The sequence below is a fragment of the Ictalurus punctatus genome, chromosome 13 (assembly GCF_001660625.3).
Source record: "Ictalurus punctatus breed USDA103 chromosome 13, Coco_2.0, whole genome shotgun sequence".
NCBI lineage: Eukaryota > Metazoa > Chordata > Actinopteri > Siluriformes > Ictaluridae > Ictalurus > Ictalurus punctatus.
Genome location: NC_030428.2, coordinates 13856529 through 13872259, shown reverse-complemented (window position 1 = coordinate 13872259; position 15731 = coordinate 13856529). Strand labels below are relative to the sequence as shown.

At 38.3% G+C, this 15731-nt stretch overlaps 1 protein-coding gene across 4 annotated transcripts in view; it reads right to left on the bottom strand.

Annotated features, from left to right (window-relative positions):
- Positions 1–15731, bottom strand: part of cacna1g (calcium channel, voltage-dependent, T type, alpha 1G subunit) — a 126276-nt gene that overhangs the window by 87401 nt on the left and 23144 nt on the right. For all 4 annotated transcript variants that reach the window (XM_053685392.1, XM_053685391.1, XM_053685389.1 and 1 more), the window contains exons 3-8: positions 15586–15683; positions 8972–9131; positions 7615–7894; positions 6534–6626; positions 4369–5194; positions 3798–4177 (exon numbers count right to left, since the gene is read on the bottom strand). In XM_053685392.1, the coding sequence (XP_053541367.1) occupies positions 3798–4177; positions 4369–5194; positions 6534–6626; positions 7615–7894; positions 8972–9131; positions 15586–15683 (1837 nt within the window). The remainder of the gene's footprint in view (positions 1–3797; positions 4178–4368; positions 5195–6533; positions 6627–7614; positions 7895–8971; positions 9132–15585; positions 15684–15731) is intronic.

Here is a 15731-nt window from a genome sequence, read left to right as displayed (position 1 = left end):
ATGTGTGTGTGCTGCCTTCCCTCAGGCGATTGCTAGCGCCACAGGAGCATAGCGAAACCAATGAAGAGCATGAGCTCACATTGCCTTTCTTTCAGGTCCAGCACATTCACTCAAACAAGTCACATGCTCGTGCACCAGTCCAGTTCAGTTAACACACCAGCTATCATGCAAGGTTCAAAAGTTCATATACTTGATGCAGTGACGCTTGGGATTAAACAAAGAGCAGTTGTTAAATATGATTCATATTAGAATAAGTCAGGAGAATGATGGATGTTTTCTTGTTCAAGAATTAACAATTTTCAGACCAAGGGGAAAAAAAACACCTTCACATTTACCAGAATGTCAAACTTCTGTGAAAGGCAGACAATTTTCCTCTCTGTTTGCATCCAGTCACTGGGCAGCAACTTCAAGCAGCAAATGGGTACGAACGAACCATGGTGCGTGCCCCCCGGATGATGTGGAAGACTGCAAGGCATGCGAGCACACTGTGTAAACATGGGACGATGAGTTTCAGATGTGCCTCGGCTGCCCTCTCATCAATTCAGTCTTCACACTTGTGCTCCTCTGCCTGCATGGACCAAATTACTCCTCTACAGTAAACATGAGCATAAGATGCGTGAAAAGCCTGGAATTCCACAAGCCTCGGGAAAAGTTATACAAAGGGCAGGGAGAAAGAAACCGCTGATAGCGTGCAGATCAGAACTCCATCTGTGCACAAACAGCTATCAACTGTCACCTACATTACCAGTACTGAAGTCTGAAGTCTTTGCTAGATGAATAATCAGAGCATGGCATCTCTCTGCTGAGTGAGAAAGTTATTGAACTGCTGCCACAGTCAGCTGGGGTGTGAATCATGTTCCTGAGAGGACCTTTGAAAGTGTGAGGTATTGTGTTGTGTGTCTCTAAACTTTTAAATGTAGGCGATAGGTTACAGACACCGATTCTGTTATTCCACAATGAACAGATTCATACATAACTCTCATCCTTATTTCTTGTGCCACTTTTCGGAACAAAGGAAGACCTTTCATTTCTCAGCAGTGTGTCATCCTACAAACCATTAAGCAGATGAAAGATGTACTACCTGCTGTTATTCATCGCACACAGACACTTTAAGCAGGACACAGCGGAACATGGACGTGTTTAATCCACTGGCGGATGGTGTCTTGTGACTTAGGAAATATCACAAATGTATTTAGTACTCAGATCTATTTGATAGATTGTCAAGTTGATCCTTGTTGATCCTTGTTCATCCTGACCCTATTCCATTTTAAAGAAACTGCTCTGTCATATCGGCACGGAGTAGGGGTGTGTGGTTTGAACTCTTCACAGTATGATAACCTAGTCTAAAAATATCACAGTTTCACAGTATCACTCTATTAATCAACCATTTAAAAACACGCAAGCCGCTGGTGAAAATATATCTGTTAAGTATGTTGCCGGAGGAAGTTTGTTGTAATGATGATCAAGTTGCATAGGATAAGCGATCTCTGTTTAAATCACAGAAATGGGAGTGTGGTCATGCATGTTTTCACACTATAATTCCATGCCTGATACATATACCTCATATTAATATAATATTTGTTCTTTATTATAGGTGCTTGTTACAGTGCTGATGATCACGCAAGTTGCACTTAATCATTAGTAGGTCACATGACAATAACATTTCAATTGGCTCTGCCTGTGCTAGGGACTCAAAAACTTACCTAAAACCCCTGTAAGCATTGCTTCTCTGAAGAGTCCTTTTAAACCTTGTCTATATTTATTGCTCTGCTCTTTAAATTCAGTCAATACTTGTCTTCATTTAGTTTTCTCTGGAGACAATAGAAAAGATTGAGTGCTTCCTGGAGTGTCTTTATACTGAAGAAGAAGCAACATAATGTTTACCAACATGTCATTGTGGACAAGAGACATATTGCCTATGGTTATTTCTGCTAGTCCTTTTAAAGAAGGTAAAATAAATCGGAATGGAATAATCTTTCCAGACATATGTATTTGCAGTCGATAAAAAGTACTGATGTGACAGATTTGGACAGGACTAAAATCCCAGAGATGAAAGAGAGAGTGGCTGAAAGGAACCACTCTCTCTTTTTTTTGGCTTTTGCTGAGCCAAAAAAAATCCAAAAACAAACAAGCTGCAAGCAGCAATGAACAGGCCCTCGTACCCAGGTGCATGTTGAGGCTTCTCTGCCAGGGGAAAGCCATTCCATTTTTTTTAGCACTTTTTAACACATATATGTTGTTAGGAGTGTATCACGATGTAAAACATGTCATTTCCTGTTGGCAATAGGTGGCACTATGACTATAACGGAATATTGGCATGTAGATATCTTCAGGCCAGAATTCATATCAAAATGTGAAGTTTGGTGGAGATTGAACATTGTATGCATAGTTATTACAACTTCCTGTTTCATGGTGAAACATTGAACTTTGTCAGACCGCCACAGCCACACCATGCAGTGAAAACTCAAAAGCTTCCCAATTTAACATCACCGAGGCATTTAGATTAGACTGAACGAATACGATGCTGATCTGATTAAATCTCTGGGCGGAGTTCGTTAAAGTACGGGGCCTGGAAATGGCTATTGCCAGTAAGTGGCACTATGACTATAACTGAATATTGACATGTAAAGGTATTCAGGCCGGGACTGTTATCAAACGTGAAGTTTAGAGCAGATTGGACAACTAAAACAACTTCCTTTTTCATGGTGAAACATTGAAATTTGTCAGACCGCCACAGTCACCCTGTCCAGGGAAAACTCAAAAACGTATCAATTTAGCATCGCCAAGGCCTTTAGATTAGACTGAACAAATATGATGTTGATCAGATGAAATCTCTAGGAGGAGTTCGTTAAAGTACGAGGCCTGGAATGACAAAATCTGAGAATACATATGCATACTGATGTTTATATGTGTAGGTGAAACAGTGCGATGCGCACATCGTTGAAATTTTGTAGGTGGTGCTATCGAGCCATTTTGCTGCACCTAATTATAAAACCTGTATCAGATGTAAATATCTGCCACTTCTGACACGGGTGCAAATTTTCATGAGTTTTCGAGTATGTTAAGGCCTCAAAAATGCTATTCATTTCGGAAGTAACCATCCAATTATGGGACCATGACACCATGACTACAACCCTAGCATGGAGTTTTCCAAGTCTCAGTGGTCAGCCAATCAACATACAGTATCACATCATAACCATCACTCCATCATGCCCTTAACCCTTAAACACATGGTTGTTACTTCACTGTCCATACCTACAGTCTTAAAGCAATCACCTGTTTTATAGCACTTTTACCTTCACTTTTTTTCATGAAACTACAGTACAGGGTGTCAAACACATTAAGGAAATTAAAACTTTTTAGCAAAATGTCTTCTAAACTTTTTCATACTTGGTGTTAGATATCCTTTAAGAATTCCCTTGACAAAAGAAGAACGTATTGAAATCATTCTTATGGCTGGATCAGGAAGCTGTCACAAGGTTGCAATGGACTTTAACAGGAAACATGGCAAGCACATCACACACGACACTGTTGCCAAACTTATTAACAAATTCAAAAAGACTGGAAGTGTTGCGGACCAACCAAGAAGCGGACGTCCATGAACATCCACTGACGAAGACACAACCGATGTGGTGCTGGCAAACATAGTCCCCTATGTATGGAGATTTTTGAGACACCCTGTATATGACCAGGTTAAATGCATATTTCTGCTTTTAACACATCTTCAACAAACAAGCACCTAGAATAAGTAGTGCATGTAAATATGATAGGTTAATATTAGTTCGACAAGCACTAACCTGCTCATGGTACTCGATTCCCATGCTGAGGGTATTGATGAGGATGGCGATCATGATGCCTCGTCCAAAATATTTGCTGTCTACAATCTTGCGGAATGTGTCACACACTAGTCTCCAGAAGTGCACTACCTTCACTGCCCGAGCACCTAAGGTAAACTTCTTCTTCCTATTTAGGTCTCTGCCATCCCGATAGTGTGTGTCTTGTGTGAATTCATACACTCCCTCACTGTCTGAGTCTGCAGTCTCATTTGCTTCAAGTCCCTCTGAGTCATTACCCACTGATTTGATACAGTAAGGGCAGGTCTCAGGGTCAAACGTCAGCATAGCATCCAAATTTGTACCACTGCAGTTGGTATTGGAGAGCTTGCGTGAAGAATTCCCTGCAATGTATTAGGTACATGATTAGGCTTTAGATATATAAAAGCAAGTTTAATTTTTCCAATCATTCCACAAGACTTAATGGAAGTACCTCCAAAAAGAATCTATCAACTCATCCATAATTATGAAATAGCTGACATTAACAGAATGGAAAGAAAATCATCATAGGAATGACCGTGGTTTGTTCATTTACCTGCAGGCCCTTGTGTGTCCAGCAGGCACTGGGATGTGTTTACATGGAGTGGAGGTATGTTGAGGTTGCTGAGGATGTTGGCAGTGCAACAGGCTCCTCCAGGATCCAGCGCCCTCTGCCTGAGTTGTTCCAGGGCTACACGAGGCTGCAGAGTCGGATAATTCTTATGCACTGGTGCGGCAAACGGCACTGAGTTCCTCTTGTAGGCCTGCAACACTGGATGACCTAATGTGGGGGCACGATTTGGATCCAAGTGGCAGGTCCTGTGGTAGGTGCTGTGTATAGATTCGGCGCTGCTGGAGCCCAGCGCTGCAGAGCAAGAAGGGGATGGGTCCTGCAGAGGCACAATGGTGGGTAGAGTAAGACGTCCCGTTCCTGCTCCATTCCTGTTGTTGTTCCGCAGAGACACCTCCATCTCCTGGGCACCGTCACTCCGGATATTCCCATTGCCAAGATGGTAGTGATGGTGGTGGTGATGGTGATGGTGTACAAGGTGATGAATGGAGCCCTGCTGCTTCCTGTGCCTTCGTCTCTTGGCATTTGGAGGTTCAGGGGTGGGAGAGGTGCATATCCTGATGCCTGCCCGGCGAGCAGCTGCCCGCATTAGGTGGCCTAACTGCCTGGTAGCTTTCCGAACAATGTAAACCAGGTATTTGAGGAGCTCATCGTAGCAGCTACCTGGCTCTGAGAAGCTGGCTAGAGTGCTTGCGTTGGACATGAATCGCACTCTCTGCTCCTTCATCAGCTGACTTTCACGCTGCTTTGTTTCAGAGAACTGGGTGGCTATGACAACTAGGCAGAGGTTGATCATGAAGAATGAGCCCACCTAGAGAGAGAGAGAGAGAGCAGTTAACTGACAAAAACTTAATAGCAGTTTCAGCACAATTTAGTTTTGCTTAGCTCAGTTTTTTTTTCCCCAGGAATGTGTCCTAGTATATACATTATGCCTTATTATGAACAGTATGCAGTTACTAGGCATTGCAATCAAAAGCTCATAATACTGGAGAACTGTAAATGATTGCTGCTACTTATTCGTGACTACCTCACATAGAATGGAATAACTAAAAGGCTTTGGGTTGGGAGTAGACTGAGTGTTTAGCATTAAATACATTACAGCTAATACATTACCCCTTGGACAAATAACACTTTTACCCACTCCAGCACATGTATCTCTTTACAAATGTAACACTCAATTGTTCTGACATAAATGTCAACATTTAAGAATGTAACTCTGAAGAAATTCTCCTGCAAAGTCTCCTATGGTCTTTGAGTCTGACCCATATGAAAATATAAGCTATATCTAACATATTCCTGAATATTAGTCAATAAACAGTACTGTGCAAAAGTTTTAGGCACCCCATTTTTTAATATAAACTTTGTTCTAATATTTTTATTTTATGACTTTTACATGATCAAGTCAGTATAAAAAACATTTTAGATTTCATTAGAACACAGCACTAAACAGAAAAATTTTTACATAAGAAACACTTTTCAGACAAAAAACACAATGAAGGCTGCTGGGTTTTGCTGCAAAAATAAGAAGCAAGTGCGACAGTCAATGTTTCCAGAAGAACTGTGGCTGGTTCTACAAGATGCTCAATAAAACTTACAGCTCATTTTCTTATAAAACTTCACAAACTGCATCGGAGACTACTATTTTTTATTTATATTTTTTATCGCACCAAATATTGACTTTGTTTCATTTACTACTGTTTACTGCTCTTTATGGTATTTTTTAAAATATAGAAACATTATATTATTAAATTTCATTATTTTGAATGCATCTTTGCTTTTAATAATGATAGTGAATAATCAAATATGGTTTTAATTAACTAAATAATGATTTTGGGACACCCAAGCAGAGATATGCTGCCCTACACATAGTGCATGGTTGTGTGGTACAGCAGTGACTTTAATTAGAAAAAAAATCTCCCTTGTCCAATGCCTGAAATCTTTGGGCTAGTTTCAAGTCTCTTTGTTAATTTTTCTTTTTAGTGGTAGTTAGGTTGGGAATTGTATTAATATAATCTGAATAATATTAATTCATATCCCTAATACCTAAGTATACATAGAATATATTGCTAATCATGTAGTACATTGTGTGTAAGAGAGGAATAGCACTAGATCTTGTCCAAAAACTGTGTGATGGGTTGAAAGCCACTCACTATAATCAGGAAAATGAAGTAGATAAAATTGTAGAAGGAATGTGCGTCCATTACAAAGTACATGATGTCCACCCAACCCTCCAGAGTGATGACCTAAAGAAAAAAAAAAGGAATTCAGCTGTCAAGCAGTTACACATTCAGTACATTATATATCTCTTATCTGGTCAAAAAAGAAAGTGTAATAAATATTCTGAGTCATAATAACCATCAAATATTATATGACAAAAATGCTTATTAGATACTCTGGTCAGCCTTAGAACGGCATACAAATGGCACAGTGCAGCTGTTGTTTCTGGATTCAAAAATGCATCATTAGGCAGTGATGAGATCCCCAAGCATGACCTGGAAGACCAGCAGACTCAGGGGAAAATTCTAGTGCAGAGATGCTCTCTGATTCTTTAATCCCATCTGTTATTCCTCAAACAATCAGATGGAGAAGAGAAATAAATCTCCTGTAATCTTTAGAGCAATAATACAAGGTGCTGTTGGACTACTAATTCATTAGAGCCATTAGACTTCCAGGCTACAGTATTGGCAGCTTGCAGAGGGACAATTAGGCCTTCAAACCCTCTCAGTCCTCAGTATGTGGCAGTATCCTTAATATTTAATAGATTTCTATTTTTAAAAAATTCCTAAATGTGACAAGCATTCCCACTGAGACTTTTGTGGCACATAACCAGTGGTTTAATACAATAATGCATTGATGAATTAAGACTTTAGCATTGATTTATGATAAAAGGTTATCCAGTGTTATGAACACTTTCATCGTATTCCTTCCAATAACTGAAAGAGCTATTCCAAAATGACAGATTTTTCCAAAATTGAAAGTGGTAGCATGTTACGGCTGAATTCAAGTTATGTCTGAATTCAGGATGAAGTGTCAGAATAAAACAGCAACAGCATTTAGATGTCAGTGAGCTAAAGGACAGAAGCCATGTTTTAATATACAACCTTCTTGTTTCATTATTGAGACAGAGTGAATTCACCCTCATTCCAGCCTGGTCCTGTTCAATTTGAAACTGTTTTTGCAGTATTTGGCAAAGATGTCAACCTCAATATAAAATTGATGGCGAAAACTCACCTGAAAAATGGCAATCCAGGCATAGCCTATGTTATCAAAGTTGATGGCACCCTTAAAAGGGTTGACATCCCCAGCAGAGCAGTTGGTATAGTACTGATTCCAATCGACACATGTGGTGTTATCTGTGCTGTTGTAGGCTCCCATGTCCAGCTGACATTGCAGACCCTCCTCATGCAGCCTAGGTATGGAGTTGCAGTGGCGCATGCCATTATCCCCCATCTGAGAGCAGATGAATGGGCTCTCGTCGTCAACGTGGTAGTAATTGGGCAGGCTTTGGGGACTGGTATACGTAGAAATGGAATATCAATTTTAAACATGCAGTTCAATTCAACTTTAACATCATATTCATAATAGACCCAAAGCATGAGGTAATTCTGGGAATTTTAATAACAATTCATCTTGGACTGTATGGCTGAAACCTGTTCTTCGGTGGTACAGTAAGTTCTACAGAACACTTTGATGCTGAAACTCATACGTCAACTATATGACAAGATATGAGCCAGAAGATGATGCAACTAGAAGAGACACTGAGAGAAAATACATTTTTCTGACCATGAGTAGTGAATGTTTCATAAAAATCTCCCCCAACTTGCCACAGCATCTCAGGTGTGCGCATGTAGGTAGCTACAATGACCAAGTTTGTATGTACATAACCTTTAAGATGTGTCTTGGGAATGCTGTGACGTATAGAAGTGTGAGAGGACTGGCTTATTAAAATTGGTGTTTTTGCAGCCTTTTGGTTATTCTGTCATGTAGCAGCAATTGTGTACATCATTACCAGTGGCTGATCAAATTTGGACCTCAGTATCTCTTATGTTTACCAAGATCTAACTAGCTCCACAGGATGGGGGCTCAGTAAGGACTAGCTCTAATGGAGCTTTGCTCTGAGAGAGCATAATTGGGCTTTCTGTTGAAACATATTCACCTCTGAGTGAAAGTGACACAGCAAATCAGCAGCGCAATAGCTTCAATTACCTGTTGGGACAAATCCAGGGCACATGGATACTGAAATATTTCTTAGCAGGATTTAACACTTTAGGACATATTTGCTGTGGTAATCACCACTGCAAGACAATTTGGGATTCAGTTAAGCTAAGACATGATTCTCTGTTTCTCTGAGTCACCATAGCCCTCTATTACCAAATGTAGTCATAAAGGTTACTGTAGTAGAGTTCTCACAGCATCCAATAATCAACAATCATTCATATGGGAATTTTCAAAGAATAGAGTGTTGGTTATGTACTACTTTGATGATGTCATATGTTGCACTGTAATATACAGTATGGGCTTAATAATACCAAAACGTTCATTACAATTTCAGGCTTTTTAGTCTTCTAACTAATCACTGGACACTTACACAGAGAAGTTCACAGGCAGGAAGCAGCGGTTACGGAGCAGCCCAGCCCAGAGCTGGACTCCAACAATCCCAAAGATGAAGAAGACAAAGAAGCAGAGCAGCAACACATTGCCCAGCATAGGGAGAGTGTCCAGCAGGAGAGTCACCAAGATTCTCATACCTGCACAATAAGAACAGTACTTGCTGCATACTTGTTTGTAAAAACAAGTAAATGGTAAATGGTGAAGCATACAAGGGAACAGCTTCACCTAATCACATGCCCTGTAAAAGCTCAATAAATGTACAATGCTCTGTATTCTAGCACGTCCTTGTTTATGAGGGATTATTGTAGACCACATGTTTATGCTAGGTCATAAAATTCTTTGCAGAGCAAATATATCCACTGAGCTGAGTCTGCACAATGTCCTCTGGTAGCTTTATGTGTGTGCACTCTGGGTGGATTTGTGAAGCCAGGTGAGTAGAGCATAAACGATGACAATCATTTCTCGTTTGTGAAATTGGATGTGGGAGGAATGACTGAGAAGCGTAATCTGATGTGAGCTCCTGGCAGGCTCCACTAAGTGAGGGGACAACTGCAGCCCACTGTAACTTACACTTCTGGATTGGCATGAGTGAAAATTAGCAACATGGTGTTACCAGCAGCCAACATACATTTTAAAATGGCAATAATGGATCCAGGTGAGTTTGTAGAACCAATTCCTATGCTACTATGCCATTATTGAACACATCATCGCAGATAGGAATTTAATCCTAATGGCCTGTAATGTACTGTAACAGAGATAGAGACTTTTCTCTGGGCTACTTGCTTGTCCATGTATTTACTAGTGAAAATAATGTGTGTGTGTATATATATATATATATATATATATATATATATATATATATATATATATATATATATATATATATATATATAACCCTAACCAAGTACGGTGGTTACGGGTTAAGAAAATAACCTCACAAACATCAGTGGCACTCCATGACTGCTAATCTGCTGCACTGAGACGCAAGATTTATGCACTCTGCTCATTAGTGACACCAAAACATCTAAGGCATTCACCCAAATACAGCAATTCGCTGAGCATCTAACAAGCACATTCATTATTTCCTTTGAATAGCATTTTTTTTCTCTATGAGAAAATAGGCTATTCAAATAAAAAATGCTCTCTGTTCTCTCAGAATTTTTATACCTAGAACAGTATAAATATTAAGGGGAAAAGTATTCAATGAATGAAATGCCAAATAAATATTCAATTAATTTCCAACAAAGAAGCAAATTCAAGCATTGCATTATAAACTAATAAAAATAATACATGTTTATAAGAAAAACAATTACCAAGATGAAGAGCATATACAATCAAATTCAGGATATTGGCACTTATAATGAAAAAGAGCAAAAATAAAGTTATATAAAGTTCAGACACTGCAGCTCATTATTATAGAGGCATCTACAGTACAGTAACAGTTGATTTTGAAATGTAAAAATTTCACCATCATCCTCTATTTTATGACCCTGTTTGTGATGTATGACATTTTAACTATTGATGTTATATATAAAGTATATACGCACAATGCATATACTATATCCATTACATTTTGTAGGTCTAATTTATTGCAGTATTCTGTATATTCTATTGATTTTTAAGAACTGACCACATTTATGATAAATATTAAAATACTAAAATGATTTAATAATAATAATAATTAAATAATATTATTTAAAAATGCATGCATGTGTACGATTTCGCACAGAGGAAAGTAAGTAGTACTTTCAGGTTTTGAGTTGGCTGTATTGATTCTTATTCAATCATAATCATAAACGGTTTCTGAAATCCTGACCATGCACAAGTATCCCAGAAAAGTTCACATAAGCTCATATAAAAATTATTCAGGCACAGAAAGGTTTTAATCATTAATCTTCTCTATTTATTGATCTTCTAAGATGTTAGGGACAGGACTGTTAACTGAAAGATGTTATCTCATATGTCACTTTCACAGAAGCGATTATCACATTAAGAGCACTCTGAATAGTCTACATGCATGAAAAGGTTACTCCTGCATTCAGCTGGAAAAATCCTGAAAAACATAGAGAAAAAAAGGAACTTTAAATATCTTTCCCTAGCTTATACATTCCCTTAAAAAGCCATTCCAGGAGACAGGCCTGTGGAGGTCCCAGTGCAGCAGTGGAAAGATACCCATGGGAGAAGCTGCACTTTTCAGTCATTCGCATATGCCAAACAGCCGAATATCAAAAGCACAGGGGTAGAAGGAACTTTAAGTGTTTTTTTAGGGTCAAGGTCACTTTAATCACCCATTATATACATACAGTGCTGTATATATCTTCTGCTGGCCTGTGAATAAAAAAATAAACACTTCATATTAAATTAATCATTTCAAGTCATTAAAACTTTCCTACTAAAGCATCACTTAATCAAAGGAGTCCAAGTACAACAGAAGATCTAACTATGTTCAAAAAACAGAACAACAGAAGATCTAACTATTTAAAAAAAACAGCCAAAGGCTCACCTCCTCCGTGAGTAATTAACTAACCCCTAAAATGCATTATATTATATAGTTTGGATATTACACCTCTACTCTGAACACTTTACTTCTCTAGAACGCAATTATAAATCTTGTATAGTAGCACTACTTGTATTGTTGTCTGCTTGATATATCGCATTGCTTGTATTTCCTCATTTATAAGTCGCTTTGGATAAAAGCGTCTGCTAAATGAGTAAATGTAAATGTAAATGAAAGGGTTCAATCTTTCTAACACTAATTCAATAAGATTTGTAAAGGGACAAATCTGATGCGTGTTACTCCATTTTCTCTCTAAACAACACTCGTTAGTAAGGGTGAAAATGGATGTGCTCATGATTCACAAACTGTATACAAACAGAAATCAGGTATTGATTCATATATTCACATTCCCAGACGTCTATAAATCACCCTTTCCTAAGGTCAATAATCTTTGTAGAAACATCAATTGCCCAATTTACAACTTCACAGGCCTTTAGTTTTAGTTTCTTTTCCTCACCGCAACTATGCACATATTCTCACATATGCGCACACATACACACACACACACACACACACACACAAATATGAATACATTATTCAGATTAAACAGATAATAAGATGCACACTATATTTTTTTCTATCTTGCCAGACAGAAATGTTAAAAAAATGTAAAAAAAAAAAAAAAAAAAATTAAAGTGGGGCAGTTTTTGGTTACATGCAAGTAAACAGTCAACTATGAAGCACATAAGATATAAAAAAAAATATTAAGTACATTAAATCATTAATATGTAAATGTAAAATGTAAGTCGCTGTTCGAGGCATTTAGTGTTTATTATTATTATTATTTTTTTTTTTTATTATTATTATTTTTATTAGAGTTATATTTTTGGAAATAAACTAACTAAATTCATTAAAAAAATATCAATGGTATATATGTTTCTTCCCAGTGTATTCAGTGTTTCTAGAAGCATAGTGGAAGGATTGAAATTAGATTTTTTTTTTTTTTACTTGGTTTAACTCCAGGTTTTAAACTGAATACCGTGTGTTGGTCTGTTAATTCTGGTGAAACACCTAGTTACTGTCCGAGTGTCTAGTAATTTGGGCTTTTATACTCCCATTATGCAACACCTATTTCATTTATCTGACAGTGGTGCAAAACCCAATGTGCAAAGATATTATATCTCTATCACTGCCTGTGTTTCCCTGAGTGTCAGGTCCTTTTATTACCCTCATCTTCATAATCTTACAGACTGATCACCTCATGGCTCAGCTGCTCTCTCTCTCTCTCTCTCTCTCTCTCTCTCTCTCTCTCTCTCTCTTTCTCTCTCTCTCTCTCACTCTCTGTATATAATGCTCTAACTTCTTGCATCAATCTGCATGTCCACTGCCCCAATTACTGTCAGGCTTTTACTGATTCCACAACTCCTGCCATATGCTGACTGTGGCACTTTTCTTCACTCCAAATAATAATGGGTCACTAGTGAATGACCAGAGAATTTTCCAATCAACCTCCAATTGCCCTCCGAGTATACACACATAGCTAAATCCAGTCTGGGCGTTATTCTAGCAAAGTCCGATGTTTACAGTCACGTGAATCCACACTTTAAGCAGATTAATCCAGAGAACTCCTCTGGCGGACATTTGCAGACCAGGCAAATATATTAAAGATTTCTCCGGTATGCCCGCAAATAAGTGCTCGGCTCTTGTTGCTCACATTGTACATCGGGAATTTGATTTGTGACTGGCAGGTTGTTTTTTACCTTCATAAATCAAGCCACAGAAATAGCCAACAGCAGCAGAACAGAGGACAGGATGAATATAAAGGTGAAAGTGAAGACACAGAGGGAGACTAAATTCAGGAAGTCATAAAAGCCCTTAGAAGAATCTTAGGAATGGGAATAGAGCTGCTTTTCAGTTTTTTTTTTAGTAGTGGGTAGTGTAGTATAGATTGACCATTTAGCTTTCCATTTTCCTGCCAAGGGATTTAAAGTTATTCAAGCACTGCCTCTGTTCTGAGTTGGACAGCCAAATGATGGATGGTGTGAGTTTGCCTACTATTACATTGCCCCATGTTTTGATTAGAGATCTGAAAATAAGCAGGAAAATGACAAATGGGACTCATGGGATACCTTACAGCTCCCACTTTTCAAATAACTTTACACAGCAGGTGATGTACAAATAATTTCCAAATTAATCCCACCATTAAGCTTTTAATTAGCCTAAGTGATTCGTGAATGGCAAATAAGGGTGCCTACTCCCACTGGGCTGGCCCCCACACCGTTGATTGACAACAGTATTAATTATGTAGTAGTACAGAGAGAAGTGGCTATGTTGTGTTCCCGCTTTTAAACTCTTCACTCATCACACTTATGTGTGCTACGTCAGGACCGCAGGACTTAAAGTGACACTGATTGTTTCTTTGCTAGAGTATGATGCGGTAGAGTCTCATACTGTGCAAGACAGATAGCAAGATTGAGACAGGCACATAGCTTATAAGAAATTTATTCTACGTTGATGGAGCACTGGTGAAAAAACAATTGGCTGGATCAGTATCAGATGAGGAAACTTACATTTACATTTACATTTATTCATTTAGCAGACGCTTTTCTCCAAAGTGACTTACAAATGAGGAAAGTTATTTTTACACATCTACCCAGCTATTATTCTTAGACAAATTCAAGTGCCACCCTCCTAAGATTTTATCTCCAGAACACTCCTATGATAATAAGACTACTCATGAGCAATGTTCCCTTTAAATTTATTTCTTGCTGAGCAAAACCTATTTCTATTGGGCAGACACATCTGCCATTTGAGCAAAAAAATATGAGGCACAGTATGGGCTGCTCTACCCTGAATGCTTACTGGGGAATTCTCAGCAGCCCCACTATACTAAAAAGATTAAACAGGTGATTTAACAGATAATTCTAGTTAGCATTGTTTGTGGTTGGGATTCATTTTTGGTGGTAGTGGGACTTTGTCGGCTTTTACATGAGTTCCTGCTTGTGCTTACAAAATAAATAAGAAAAATTGCAATGATGTTATGAGAGTCAAATGTACCTGTGGCTGCATTGTTCTGCAATCATCTATCAGTTTATTCAGTTGTGTCAGTGTAGTGCACAGTTTTTTTCTGTATGGGAGTATCATCAGAAGTGAGTGACAGTGTATGCTCGCAGTTGAGTAGGAACAGTGATGACTAGTAGTTATGCACATTAAACTGCAACCTACCATACTACCATACTAACCTACCATACTAAATACTGTTCCAGTATTCCAAATGACTACTTAGACATACTATTTAGTATTTTGGATGTGGACGTTACAAAACAAAGCTGATACAGTAAAAAACACTTTAGATTTTGTATGTAAAGGGAAAGCACTTTTTACTATTTCACCATGGTGCAGTGGTTGTCAAACTGGGGGCCGTCAAATGGTGCCAGGTGGGCCACATTGAAATTCTAGAACTTTTTTTAAAATTCATTTTACCTGTATGTAAGTCGGGATTGTGAACCTTTACACTATGATGTACATAAAAATAAGAAATATCAATAAATGAAATCAATTATACACAGCACACTAAGACACACACCACACAGAGACATCTGTTGATATACTAGTGTACAGTACTTTTAGCCACACGCTGATAAATCCTAAGACTATTTAAAATGATAGTCTCTAATCATAGTCTCTAATCTTTGAAAGTTAATGCAGAAGATCTTAGTGTGAAATAAACTAAAAAGCTGCAAAAATTTGAAGACTTTCACTCTGAAAAAGTTTAAGAACCACTGCCATGGTGAACTGAACTGAAGACATAATCTATTAATCTATAGCCCCTAAATTCTTGATAACAGGAAATTCTGGAGAGCAGCGAACAGAAATAGCTGCTTGCTTCTGGCTGGGAGAGGAAAAACTTGCTGGTTGCCTAGTTAGCTGGCTAGCTGTTTGGGAGGCATGAAATACTACTGTTGGTCTCTGAGCAGATTCACTAAATGTCATTTAGATTTGATCTGGTTAGCACAGAGCTGGAATTGTGCACATATACTGTACCATGAATCACTGATTACAGGGTAAGAGACTTTAGTAGTAGCAGTACTCACTGGGCACTCGGTTGATCGCTCGTAGAGGCCTCAGCACTCTGACAGTACGAACAGCAGAGAAACTGACATTCTGCAGGTTCAGCGAATATTCCAGCATCCTGAAAACACACAAAAACATAAATGAAAATCTGTAAGAAAATGTCTTT